Source organism: Hyaena hyaena, unplaced genomic scaffold (assembly GCF_003009895.1).
Source record: "Hyaena hyaena isolate Hyena2069 unplaced genomic scaffold, ASM300989v1 scaffold_738, whole genome shotgun sequence".
Lineage (NCBI taxonomy): Eukaryota > Metazoa > Chordata > Mammalia > Carnivora > Hyaenidae > Hyaena > Hyaena hyaena.
This window is the reverse complement of record NW_024081374.1, coordinates 397,109-410,395: the sequence shown is the minus strand read 5'-3', so window position 1 is coordinate 410,395 and position 13,287 is coordinate 397,109. Positions and strand designations below refer to the sequence as shown.

The 13,287-nt window shown below is 37.3% G+C and overlaps 1 protein-coding gene across 7 annotated transcripts in view; it reads right to left on the bottom strand.

Moving 5' to 3' along the window:
- Nucleotides 1–4,806: 4,806 nt before the first annotated feature.
- The window catches only part of LOC120220950 (cytochrome c oxidase subunit 7B2, mitochondrial), a 123,226-nt gene continuing 114,745 nt past the window's right edge, over nt 4,807–13,287 (bottom strand). For 3 of the 7 annotated variants that reach the window (XM_039218174.1, XM_039218173.1, XM_039218176.1), the window contains one exon: nt 4,807–5,223. In XM_039218174.1, coding sequence (XP_039074105.1) covers nt 4,919–5,164 — 246 coding nt within the window. In that variant the 5' untranslated portion in view covers nt 5,165–5,223 and the 3' untranslated portion in view covers nt 4,807–4,918. Of the gene's footprint in view, nt 5,224–6,313; nt 6,346–6,366; nt 6,381–11,621; nt 11,728–13,287 lie in introns of those variants that run through there. The other 4 variants (XM_039218175.1, XM_039218178.1, XM_039218179.1 and 1 more) reach the window with 3 other exon arrangements.

Genomic DNA, 13,287 nt, shown 5'->3' with positions numbered 1-13,287 from the left:
CGTTGTTTATAACAGAAACTAGAATTTAGCAGTTCTTTTTAGATACTTGTCATTGTTATTAACTTATCTATAAGGATATGTTATGAAGCAAGAATAAATAGTGGACCTCATATTCAAATCCTTTTAAAGTGGGTGCATGTAAGTTAGGCTGATCAAACATATCACCCCTTTGGCCCTATTCTCCAGCCTGACTCTTACTTACCAATCCTCAATAATTGGCATGCAGCCACCATTTATTTATCAACACACCATCACCGCCTGGGATAAAATCAAGGCTGTCTTTTCTTAGGAATTCTGTGAAATTTCTAATGGAGTAATAGACCAAAACCAAGAGATGTGAATTCTATCTCATCTTCATTTTTAAAAATTTGTAAAATTATGTTTATATATTTATTTTTTGCAAGAGAAAGAGTGAGAGACGGCACAAGCCAAGGAGAGATGGAGAGACAGAGAGAGAGAAATCCCAAGCAGGCTTTGTGCGGTCATTGCAGAGTCCAATGTGGGGCTCAAACTCATGAACCATGAGATCATGACCTGAACCCAAACGAGGAGTTGGATGCTTAACCGACTGAGTCACCCAGTCATTTTATATACTTTGATGTCACTTAGCCAATCCATGGCTAATCATGGGCACATATCTATTCAACAAGATACATGACCAGCTTACAGACTTTATAGGATTAGTATATTTTCAAGTGAAAAAAAAATCCAATCATTTAACAGCTGTAACAACAAATAGATATGGAAAACTTAATTATTCATTCTTCACTTATTATACATGCTTATTTAGACTAATAGTAAAATATAGCCCTGGCAGTTTAGTTTTTCAAAATAAAGGGAGAATATGTATCAAAATGAAGTTATCCAACTCTGACAGCAAGCATATGTATTCAATAACTGCCAGGTAATATTTTCCTCATCATGATAATATATAGTAATATAATTTTCTAAGAAGTACATGAGACAATGTAAGTACATAAGACAATGTATGTTGTGGCTGTAATTTTATAAATGCATCCAAAAATTACCTCTAAGACACATGGAGAACAACAGCATGGCTTGCTTCCAAAGTTTTACATATGATCAAAATATAATAACCAGTGAGAAAGGTTAGAAACTGTAAAAGATTCAATATCTGAATTGTATTATTAAAAAACCAGTGATCAGTCACAAATACCATAATAATTTTAAGTGGATAGATAGATAGATAGATAGATATAGATATGGTTAAGAAAGATGTGTACTTATGTCAAATTGATAAGGGGTAGACTACTGTGGCTTTTTTTAAAGTGTCAACTTGGCTAGGCTTCAACTACTTTTTCCAGAATTCTTTCCCTCTGAGGTTTCAGGTTAGGGTTAACCACAGGGAGAAATATATTATATAGTGATGGCAGACATAAAATAGCAACCATTTTATACTTGGAAGGTTGGCATAAAACAATGAGCATTGTGCAATCTGTGTATGTCATTGCTGATCTTCTGGCTTGCTTTGAGAAAGAACGGGGCCTACAGCTATTTAAACCTCTACCAGTTTTTCAGCTTTTGTGAGTATAGGGGCGGGTGAATGTGCATTTCCACAGTGAAATGCATCAACTTCTCCCAGAAGTCATCCACATCATAGTTACAGATAGTGACAAATGGGCACAGGTTCTAGTTTATAGATCTAGTGCATGATTCCAATGCATCCTTTTCCATTCCAGTTGGCTTTTGCTCTCCCCTACTTCAGATCTAGCTTTCCTCTTTTACTGAGAACTTATTCAGTACCAAATGGTGAGGCAAAAGCCTCCACTAGCTCTCACTATTGCATCAGTTCTAGTTCCCATAATTAATCTGATATTCTATATGACTTACACTGGTTCTGCCTCACTGATTAAACCCTGACTGATAAAATTAGTATGGAGAATTTATTTTAAAACTTCTACAAAATGATCAAGACAAACACCTGAATAGAAAAATGGAGAAAGAGGAGTGCCTGGGTGGCTCAGTCGGTTAAGCATCTGACTTCGGCTCAAGTCATCTCACAGCTCGTGAGTTTGAGCCCTGCGTGGGGCTCTGTGCTGACCACTCAGAGCCTGTAACCTGCGTCAGATTCTGTGTGTGTGTCTCTCTCTCTGCCCCTCCCCTGCTCATGCTCTGTTTCTCTCTCAAGAATACATAAATACTAAAAAATCTGGGGGGGAGCATCTGAGTGGCTCAGTTAGTTAAGCGTGTGACTTTGGCTCAGGTCTTGATCTCATGGCTTGTGAGTGCAAGCCCCACGTCAGACTCAGCAGACAGTTCAGAGCCTGCAGCCTGCTTTGGATTCTGTGTCTCCCTCTCTGCCCTTCCACCACTCACTCAATAATAAACATTAAAATTCTTCTTATTTACATTAAAAAAAGAAAAATTGAAAAAGAAACAGAAAAGTCACACACACAACATATACACACCAAACACACACACACACACACACACACACACACACATGCTAACACAGAATGTTGGACCTCACCAGTAATTAGGTTAGGGAAACATAGATTAAAATGTGAGCTACTATTTCACACTCACAAAGCAGTGAAAATTGTAATATATGATAACTCTTAAGATAAGCTTGGATGACCAAGAGGAAGCCATATGTGTTACTGGTGAGACTGTAAACTATTTAACCACTTTGGGAAATAATCCAGCAATATTGATAAAGCTAAAAATGAGCAATCCCTAAGAACTACCAATTCTACATCTAGGAAGGACCCTAAAGGTATTCTCACATAGTAAAACTGGGAAGGAACACATAATGTCCTTTGTCTACAGAGTAATAGTAATAATGTATAGTTGACCTTCAGAAACAATACATTTATTTTGAGGTTTAGTCATTCAGGAGGAGGTGGTCTCCACTGTCAACTATAGTAGGTAGCCCCCAAAGATCCCTGCCTTGAGGTAATCAAACCCTAGCATAATCCCCTCTCCTTTTTTATAGCCTTGACTTACTGTCTCACTTCTAGTGAACAAAAAATATGGTAGTGGTTATGGAATGTCACTTGTAAGATTAGGTTACAAAAGAATATGGCTTCTATCTCTCTTACTCTGCTACACTGTAAGCTGCCCTATGGAGAGACCCCCACAAAATGAATCGATGTCTCCAGGAATATTCAGCTGTGTGTAAATAGGTTCTACTTACATAAATGGGTTAGAAAAAAGCTTAGGGTGGAAAGCCGCCACCATAGGGCAAAAGCCCCCAAAGTTAGCTTAGCAAGATATCATAATGGGATCATGAGTAACTTGTTATATCACCTGAAGGAAATTATACTAATGTACTTTGATCAGAAATACCACTTGCCCTCCTTTGCTTCTCACACAAGTTAATGATTACTGTCTGAGTGTTTTCCCATGTTCACATGTGTAAGATCTTGTTTTCTTCATGTTCATCATATGGGTAATATCTTGTGATCTCAATAAATATGGAGACAAAACCCTTGTTTGGGGCTCCTGTTTCCTCCTGGACTTTAGCTTCTCTCATATTAAATTCTGCATCTGCTTTCTTGCTGGACAAGAGAGAACTCCAGACTCATAGCCTGTGACATTCAGCTATGTCCTAAGACCAATAAGCATTCATATGTATTTGGATATAGATCCTCCCTTAGTTATGCCTTGAAATGATTACAGCTCTGACACTCTGTTTACAGAGGTGAGAAATTCTGAGCCAGAGACATCCAGCTAAGTCACACTGAGATTCCTGACTCACAGAAACTATGAGGTACTAAGTGTTTGTTGTTTTAAACCACTGAGTCTTAGGGTAATTTATAAGATAGCAATAGATAACCCATATACCCTCCAATAATCACTGCGAACCCAGAGCAGTACACAAATTCATTATTTTCAGACTAATATTTATAAATTCAACCAATCATTACTGAAAGTCTAATCTATCAGGCTCTGTTATAGGCATAAAGTCATGAAAAACCCAGTTTCCAAACTATGCTTTTATGGAGTTTTGCACACAGACAATAAACAAACTATATTTTATGTCAGATGATAATTGGTATTGAGAAAAATAAGGCAAGGAAGCAGAACAGACAAAGCCTGATCTAAGTTGCAATTTTAAAAAGGTTGCAATTTTTAAAAGGGTAGTCAGAGGTGTCCTCTGAAAAGATGACATATGAATGAAACCCTGGAAAGTATGATGAAATGAATCATACAAGATCTGCAGGAAGTACATTCCAAGAAGAGAAAAGAGCAAATGGTAAAGCCTGATGTAGGAGTAAAACTGACCAGTGCAGCAGCTAAGGGGCCTGTGTACCTTTCAGAGGATGTTTGCTTTAACTCTGGAATGAAACAGGGAGTCACTAGGATTTGAAAAGAGGAATGATATCACTAATGTTTTAAACTGATCATTCTGGCTGCTGTGTTAGAAGTGTTGTGTGCAGTGGGGTAAAAGGTGCAGGTTTGGCAGGGTGGTGGGAGGGCGCATTATGTGTACAAACAAGGAGACTGGTAGAATGTTTTTATAACAACCCCAGTGAAAGAGAGCATGGTGGTTTGGATCATAGTGGGAAAGATTAAGGATGTGAAAAATGGCCAGATTATGAATATGTTTTTTTATGACTATATGTTAAAGAGTCACAAGAAGCTGCCAAATAATTAAACTAATTTGTAAGCTAATATGTGTGTATATCCACTGAAGGATACCTAGTATAAATCATTAAGCCTGAAGAATACATGCTTTATTAATTCTTTCAAATATTTATTATTCATAATCTCCTATAGTCTATACCCACTGCTGCTACCTGGCTTCCAGGCACTATAATGACGATTTTCAACGTCTTTTTAAAGGTTTCAAATGTATTTTATTTCTTCAATTATGCTATATTTTAATGAGAAGCAGAGTGCTTAAATGACAAGATAATTTTGAAACAACTTTGTGTTACAGTAACTTGAATGGTTATTTATCATTCCACTCTTCCGGGGTGACTCTGCCAACAGGAGACAGGTTCCATTCTATTCCAATCTGTGTGGCTGTAAACACCCACGCAACAACACAGAAAGTGGCTCCACTGGCCAGAACAATATTACCATATTTGTCATGAAAATCTGATGAGTGTTTCTCATGGCTTTGTCTTGACCAAATTTGTTGAATGCTTCGAATCTTGAACCTTCTTAGTGCATTTCTGGTCAAGGGAAACATCATGAAGGTGTGACAGGACTGCAGTTGATTGCAGCTGCTGGTCTATTTCCTTGCAAAGAGACCTGGGAAAACAAAAGATGCTGCTCAATGGTATCTGATCTATGTTCGGTTGCCCTCTCTGAATATTTTACTCCCGTTACTCCTTAGAGAGGCACCAGTCATGCAGTTTGATACCATGATGTCTGGATTTGAGTTTCAGCTCTGCTACTGATTAGCTGTATGCACTTCGGCAGTTACTCAACCTCTCTTTGCTTCAGTCTCTTCAATGGCAAACAGAGAACAATGTTGAGCTCCAAAGGCTGCTAAGTGTAACAGCACTGGTCTGACTGACTGGTCTTAAGGGTTAATTTGCTTCAAATTAACACACTTCTTACTTGCTGACCTAAGGTCCTTGATCTATAACATAGCTAATTCACTTTCTTGGAGATATGCAGACCACTAGTCTTGAGGACTGAAGGACTAGAATCTTCCTAGGTCATAGAAACCAACAAGTCTGCTTGAAGGCCCTTCGGCTTTCTGATTAGCCCAGCAGTTCTTTAGCAAAATGTTTTTCTTTTTTAGGTCACACAAATGGCTACTGACCTCTCTTTATGCATCTGGAGACCTTGCTCTCCTTTGCAGAAAGAACAGAGTACTCAGACACATCATGAAATAAGAATCAGATCCTCTTGCACAACATTCTCTCAGTAAGATAACTTTTATACCTGGCATCATCGTGTCTGCATGTAATCAAGATATGTTGCAGGCCACTGCACCCCCTTTGCTGATTAACTACACTAAATGTCTTTAAAAACCCTTAGGTCAGGCAGAAACCTTTGAGTTGGCTTTTGGACAAGAGTCCACCTTTTCCTCAGGTTGTTGGCTTCCTGAATAAAGTTCAAATTCCTTTCCAATCAAAACTTGTCTCTTGAGTGGTGACCTTTCAGGTAATGAGCTGAACTTGGGTTCTGTTACATGAGTATTACATGTGATAATCCCTAACAACAACAAAAGTAAGCACACAGTGTTCTCTTTTCTGTTCTTCACAATGACTTGCTCCCTAGACTCCAAACTAATCAGCATGACTGACAAAATGACAATTCAATCCACTAGTCCAATGACTACCAAAACTCAAGTTTCAGTCAGAACTACAAGGCATTCAGAGAGTCATACCTCTTCCTCCTGCTGCTCCTTTTCCTTCTTTTAACCCCCTTCCCCTTCTCTACCTGTAACTCCTGCCCTGCACAAGTAAAAAAATAATAAAATCAGATGTACATGTCATAATAGCCCTAATAATTTTACTTTTTAAACAGATAGTTGTATTGAACAAGAGATCTGGAGGCAGAAACATGGAGTTCTGTCAATTTCTCTTCTTTGTGCAAGCTGTCAAACAGTGCTCAGTTTCTAGCAATGGCATATGTTAGTTAACTGTGGTCCAAATGCAGGCAACATGGATACAAAACGCTTGAGGTCAGTACTTGTAAACTTGTAACTGTTCACTGAGATTTGCCAACTCAAATGACTTGATTCCCAACTTAGAAAACAAGACCCTAAGGTTCTCTTTTATTTCCTACCAGATGGTAAAGTGGTACTCTTCATGACTGTGATTAAAGGGACAAAAAGAGAACCAAATGCCTTTCTTCGGAGGTCCAAAATTTCCAGGTGGTTTTTTTTCCTATTAGTCACGAACCTCTCCAACAAAAGGTACTAACGTTTTAATTTGAATTGAATTCAGGAAGTAGGCTGAAGGTGAAAAGGGTCAGGGTATTACATGTGCAGACTTAATTCGATACAAAAATACTTGTGCCACATAGGATGGCACAAAACTAGAGAATAACTGTAATAACGGATTTCTTGTAGGTCATTCATGTATGCCCGTTACTTGACGACAAACTGATTTCATCACTCCTATCCTCAAGATGTTACGTTGAAACTCAAATACTTTGTCTCTAGTGACAATGATCTCATCCCTTTGTGGCTTAATTCACCCTTTGGCTATTCCCATTTCTGTGAAGCTTTCTTTTCCCTCTAGCTTGAATTTTCTTGTACCCGTAAGTATTCACTGTTAAGAATTTTCTTTTAGGAACTCCTATAGCTTGTAGTTGGCATTTCATAGAACTGTAATAAACTGCAATCTTTCATTCCTTTTTTGTTTTTCCTTGTCAGCATCAGCGGCATCTGTCTCAGTTGCTTCCATATCTATGTTTGTCTGTTTTTGCTTAAAACATGCATGTTAAGAGATGGGAACCCATAGAGTGGAGAAACTTTCCATATTGTTCAACTCTACATAACTTACTTTTATGATAAGTTTCATGTTATCAAGAGTCCTAAACGTATTACTAAAGAATTGAAGCTATAGGATCTAATATCCATACAAAAGCATTAAAAAAAAAAGAAATTCAATAATGTAATGCAGGTAAAGGAAATATTTCTCAAAGTAGATGCTTTCTGATGAAAACAGACTACAAAGAGAGGGAAGAAGACAGATTTCTCTAGGTAATAAGAACAAAGCAGAGGTTCTCTCATGCCTATGGCAATAAAAGAAATATGTTCTGAATAAATATAAACAGTTAAAGAGGATGAAGTATTCTATGAGAATAAAAAGGAAAAATTGATTGTGTCATCTATTTTATATAGCAATGCTGAAACTCAGTTTAGGAAAAATAACTAATACTAGACTTCAATCTAAGTGCAATAAGGCGGTATATATATCTGAAGCTTCACTGGTAACAAAAATAATTTCAAATCACTAAAGGCCATAAAAAAAAGCAAAGCAGTAATATAGTAAGGAAACTAATATTTAATAAATATATGCCTGTTTGCCATTGTCCCAGAATTTTGCACATTTGTAAAAACAGTGCTGCAATGTGATATTTATCTCCATTTTATACATGAGAACAAATGAATTCAACACATGAATTTGAGTCCTATGATTCTAAATCTAATATGTTTTTCAACTATCATGGTTTCTTAAAGTATACTCAATTCTAAGTAATGGAAACAAACAAACAAAAAACCCCAATGTGGTTACAGAGAGGACCCTTTAATTGAAAACGGTTTGCTTCAGTTTACTGTAATATTTACTAGACTTGGGCTGGGTGCCAGTGGTTCCATGCCTACTCTCAAGAAGCTTAAGGTAGAGTGAGGGAATGAACAAAGTCCCTGTTACAGGGAGAGACAGGCTAGATATGAACACTGAATGCCCTTGGTCCACAAGAGGAGTTACATTTCAACCTGGAGTTCTAGAAAATGTTTTAGAGAAAATGACACCTAGGCTAGACCTTGAAGAATGATGAATATATATAAAAAAGCAAAAAACAACAACAAAAAAAAACAGGGGCGCCTGGGTGACTTAGTTAAGTGACAAACTCTTGTGGTTTTGGGTTCAGGTCATGATCTCACCAAGTTTGTGAGATCAAGCCCCACATCAGGCTGTGCGCCCACAGCACAGAGCCTGCTTGGGTTTCTCTCTCTCCCTTTCTTTCTGCCCCTCCCCTGCTCTGGCATACTCTCTTTCTCTCGCTCTCTCCCTCTCAAAATAAATAGATAAAGTTAAGAAAAAAAGACATAAAAAACAAAGCTGGAGTGCAAGGTGTAGATAAATTAGCAAAAGTAAAAGCAGAGAGGGCTGAAGTAGCATGCAGACGGGGCAATCTAGTGAGCTCAGTAATACTAGGTAATAAGTGAAGAAGTAAATGCCAGCAGATGAGCCTGGAGGATGAGGAAAGAACAGCAACACAGTGAGGACTTTATATATCTGGCTATGACATTCGGACTCAATTCTATAGATCAGTGTTTTTCACTGTTGAGGAAACAGTGCACAAACTCACAGCCTTTTTCTGTGAATTAGTAATGAGAAATCTTATTTCTGTGTTCTGTATTTTTACTTTCATAATTTAAAGATATATAAGACAATAGTATGAGACCCAGATGTTGTAACTTATCAGTTTTTGGTTCCTGTGTTTATTTTTGCTCTGCATTTTTGCTTGTGCTATGTACATTTGTTTATCCTGGCTACTGTGAAAAGAATGGAGGCAGTTGTTATATTTAAGTAATGTGTTCATACCAGGGAACAAATAAGGAATTAGATAAAGAAAGTCATGCCACAGCTCACTATATGGTACAGTCATCTGGAATAAAAGAACTATTGCAACAGCAAGCACTGCTACAGATTCTGGACAATATTAATGGTCATACTAAATTATATTATAATTTTAAATTTTCTTCATTTTATGGTTTGGCTCATTTTTAATTTGAAAATGTTTTAGTTTCATAGTTGTATTAAAGGGGATAAATTTGGATTTATGTCTACACATGTATAAGTGATTTTAAAATAATTCAAGATGGTACAAGTTATATAAAGAATTTGTTTCCGATTCCGTATGTAATCCAAGTTTAAGCAACATTCTCACTGGTGAGGAGAAACCACCTATAGGAGGGGGAAAATCTGGGATGGGGGGAAGCACTTTACAAAGATAACTGTGAGGTGGAGGATGGGCATGAAGATGGGAAAAGTGGCAGAAAAGGTAAGAGGTTATTTCAATATTAAGTGTTTATTTTAATGGCTTGTGAAAATGATGAGGATCTGAATTAAATACTGATAACAAAGATGGAAAGAAACTAGAATTGAGAATTATTGGGAAAAGAATCAGTCTGATGTGGAAAATAAGGTATTCTAAGTAAACTGAGTTAAGTCCCTTCACTTAGCCCCTGGTTTAAGATTTTGGTCTCAAATTATATTTCTGTTAAAAATCAGCAGACATTGACACCGTAGCTTGTAGTGACCCCAGAGAATTAGAGTATGGGTGATCTAGGTATAGAATGCAGCAATGTCAAAGCAGACATACTTGAGGTGCTTTAGGAATAGGGAGGTCTAGATACCTGAGTAGAAGGAGAGAGGCTCTTAAAAGGACTTATTGTATGGATGTAAAGCAAAAAAATCAACTTCGTCTAGTCTAAGCATAACACAGACCAATAAATGTCCTGCTTATCTTTGATATTAAGGTTTTCTATCTAAATTTAGGAAGAAAATAAGAAACTGTGTCCTATTTCTCAAATGTGCCTAAATATTACCAGTGAGTATCTCACAGAGAGATGATGCTCAAGAAGGGACTGAGTGAATACCAAGGTTTGCCAACCTAGGCACTACTGACATTATGGTCCAAGTAATTCTTTCTGACCGGGGGGAGATATTCTTGCACTGCAGGGTGTTTAGTTGCATCCTTGCCTCTGAATACTACATACCAGTAAGTAGTATCTTCCTCCCCTCAGCTCTGACACCTCAAATGTATCTCCCGACATTGACAAATGTCACTTAGGGAGTAAAACCTTCCCCAGTTAAGGGAACCACTGTTGTGTACAGGACAAAGCATCTCCTGTCACTTCTCCTAAAATTCTCTAAATGTCATTGTTCTAGTCAATACAGATGCTTAAATTCTAAGAAAATACATAATCCCATTCCCTGCCATGGACTGCATAAAGGTTGCCTATCAACATTTTTTCCTCAAACTAATCTCACTTTTTAAAATGTGCAGTATACAACTTAGATGAATCACTTAGTCTATCTGGGCATCTGCTTACTCGTCTATAAAAGAAAAAACTTGGTATTAATTTGGCTTTTCCCAATCCTGCCTAATACTAAGAGTCATCTGGAATCTGTTATAAAATGTAGATTCCTAGACTAACAGAGCATCCAGGGGAGTAGCCTAAGAATCTATATTTTTTTAAACAAGTTCTCAGAAGTCTTGTCATCAGATAAGTTTATGGAACACTGAATCAGATAATCTCTAAGATCCTATTCAGCCCTAACACACTAGACCTTTCCAAAGAGAAAAACATTTTAGGAAGACCATTTATTCTTTTAGGCCACTGGAAGAGTACAGTAGTAACTGAATTCACCACCACTGTAATTTAAAAAGCAGCACCTGAGTGACCCCAGTTATAGGGACCCCTTGGGAATAAGTTAGTCAACAGAGACATTTAGCAGCACTTAAAAACATGAAAAGTACTAGTAACAGTGGTGTTTGCTGTATAATGGATGATACATTTTCAAAGCTGATGCTCCTAGACTATATTGCTCAATAGTAACACCTTCATTTCCACCTGCTTTTATTTTTACTCTTCTTTTACAGCTTTAGAATATTGACACACGATAAGAAACAATAAAAAAGGTAATCTTCTTGGAATGAAAATGCACATAACCTGCAGTTTCTTCTGTTCATTTACGTATTTCTCAGAAGACTATGCTGCTCAGGGAAGGATTAAGGGTACACAGTGCAAAGTGTCTCCCATCATGACTACTTAAGGAAATATGGAAACCCTGCAAGCAGCAATGCTGCTGGCAGAAATGCCGAACAGCGATTTTATTTCATATGTAATGGAATCATCTCCTCAATGAATTGATGAATGGTACAGCCATTTGCTTAAGGCTATGTTTTACGTCACTTTATTAAGCCTAAAAAGTTACACAAATGGTTGTTACCTGTACAAATAAAAAGGCAGATCACAGTAGTGAGCTGTTATGCCAAGAGGTAAAAGTAACAGAGTGGACAACCTGCGAGCTGATGTCCTCGAATGGCAAATGTTACCTGAAAAGTGAAGTGATATAAAGTATGTACTCTCCTTCAAATTCTACTCACAGTCAAATTCTAAATAAACAGACCATTTCTATCCTATTTAGAATGCTAAAAGTATTCAATAAAGTCCATCCTGAGAATAGTCACAGTGCTGATTCAATTTCTCTTATAGACCTGATCACGTTAATGTGATTCACTCATTAAATACCCAATATATTTTCTTTAATCACAAAGTGCTTTCAACTACACTCATTTTCCCTCTTTCTGACAGGTGTGTGTAAGAGAACAAAACAATAACAGAGAAACTGAGGGCTTTTCTCCATGCCACACTGCAAGTCAGTGCCATGATTATGCAATAATTCTTACTGTTCTATTAAACTCTGGTAGCAAATTTCTTCAAAGTGGATGTCCATGTGTCCATGTTAATTTTACATTTCAATCCATTTACAACACTAGAAATAGGTGATCTTATTATTTTAGGTAATATACTAAGTGTTAAAGGACTTCTGTGGTTACTCTCAAAATATTTTATGTTGGGGCATGTGGGTGGCTCAGCTGGTTAAACATCTGACTTCAGCGTAGGTTATGATCCCATGGTTGGTGAAATCGAGCCCTGAGTCAGGTTCCACACCAACAGTGTGGAGCCTGGTTGGGATTCTCTCTCTCTCCCTCTCTCTCTGCCCATTTCTTCTGCACAAGCACACACACTCTCTCTCTCAAAATAAATAAATAAACGTTAAAAAAAAAAGATTTTACATTAACTGCACTCCATAGCTAATGGATTGCTGTATAGTCTGTCCTTCTAGAAGAGACTATTTCAGTGGATACAGCATGTCAAAATATCTGGATAAATGCACAGCACTTCTCCAACTTAATCTTGGAAAAGAATATTATGGTTGTAATAAATTCTAGAAACTTTGAAATTTTTATCCAGAAAATGATATGGAGTAATTGAAAGACATGAAGGGTGTGAGTTATATGGTCAACCTTGCATCTTAGACATTACTCTGGTACAAGTATGGGGAAGGGTTTGCAGAAGACTACTGCAAATGTCCCAATGAGTAATGATAAAGACTTGGACAGTTCACCCAATTAAGGTCTCAAAATATGGCATCTCTTCTTTTGGCTGTCCTATTTCTGCAGCTACTCCTCAGCGTTGCAGAGCCAGAACACAGTTCTTTGGCACGGGCACCTAAAGATGACAGCCTCTGAGGATCTATCTCATACCACTGGAAATCTTAGAACTTGATGTGTAAACTAGAGTGTGGGAGTGAATTTTTTAACTTCAAAAGAAAAATATTCCATTCCAGTGACTGGAGTACATCATTTATCTCTTAGCTTTAGTAGCCTGACACTGATTTCAATCATAAAGTAACCTTATTATCATTATTTCCCCAAAAATGTGCCTATTTTACTAGTTCTGTTTAATGTTAGTAGGTGTTACTTTTATTTTTTTTATTTAAAAAAAAAATTTTTTTTTTATGTTTTATTTATTTCTAAGAGAGAGAGAGAGACAGTGTGAGCAGGGGAGGGTCAGAGAGAGAGGGAGTCACAGACTGAAACAGGCTCCAG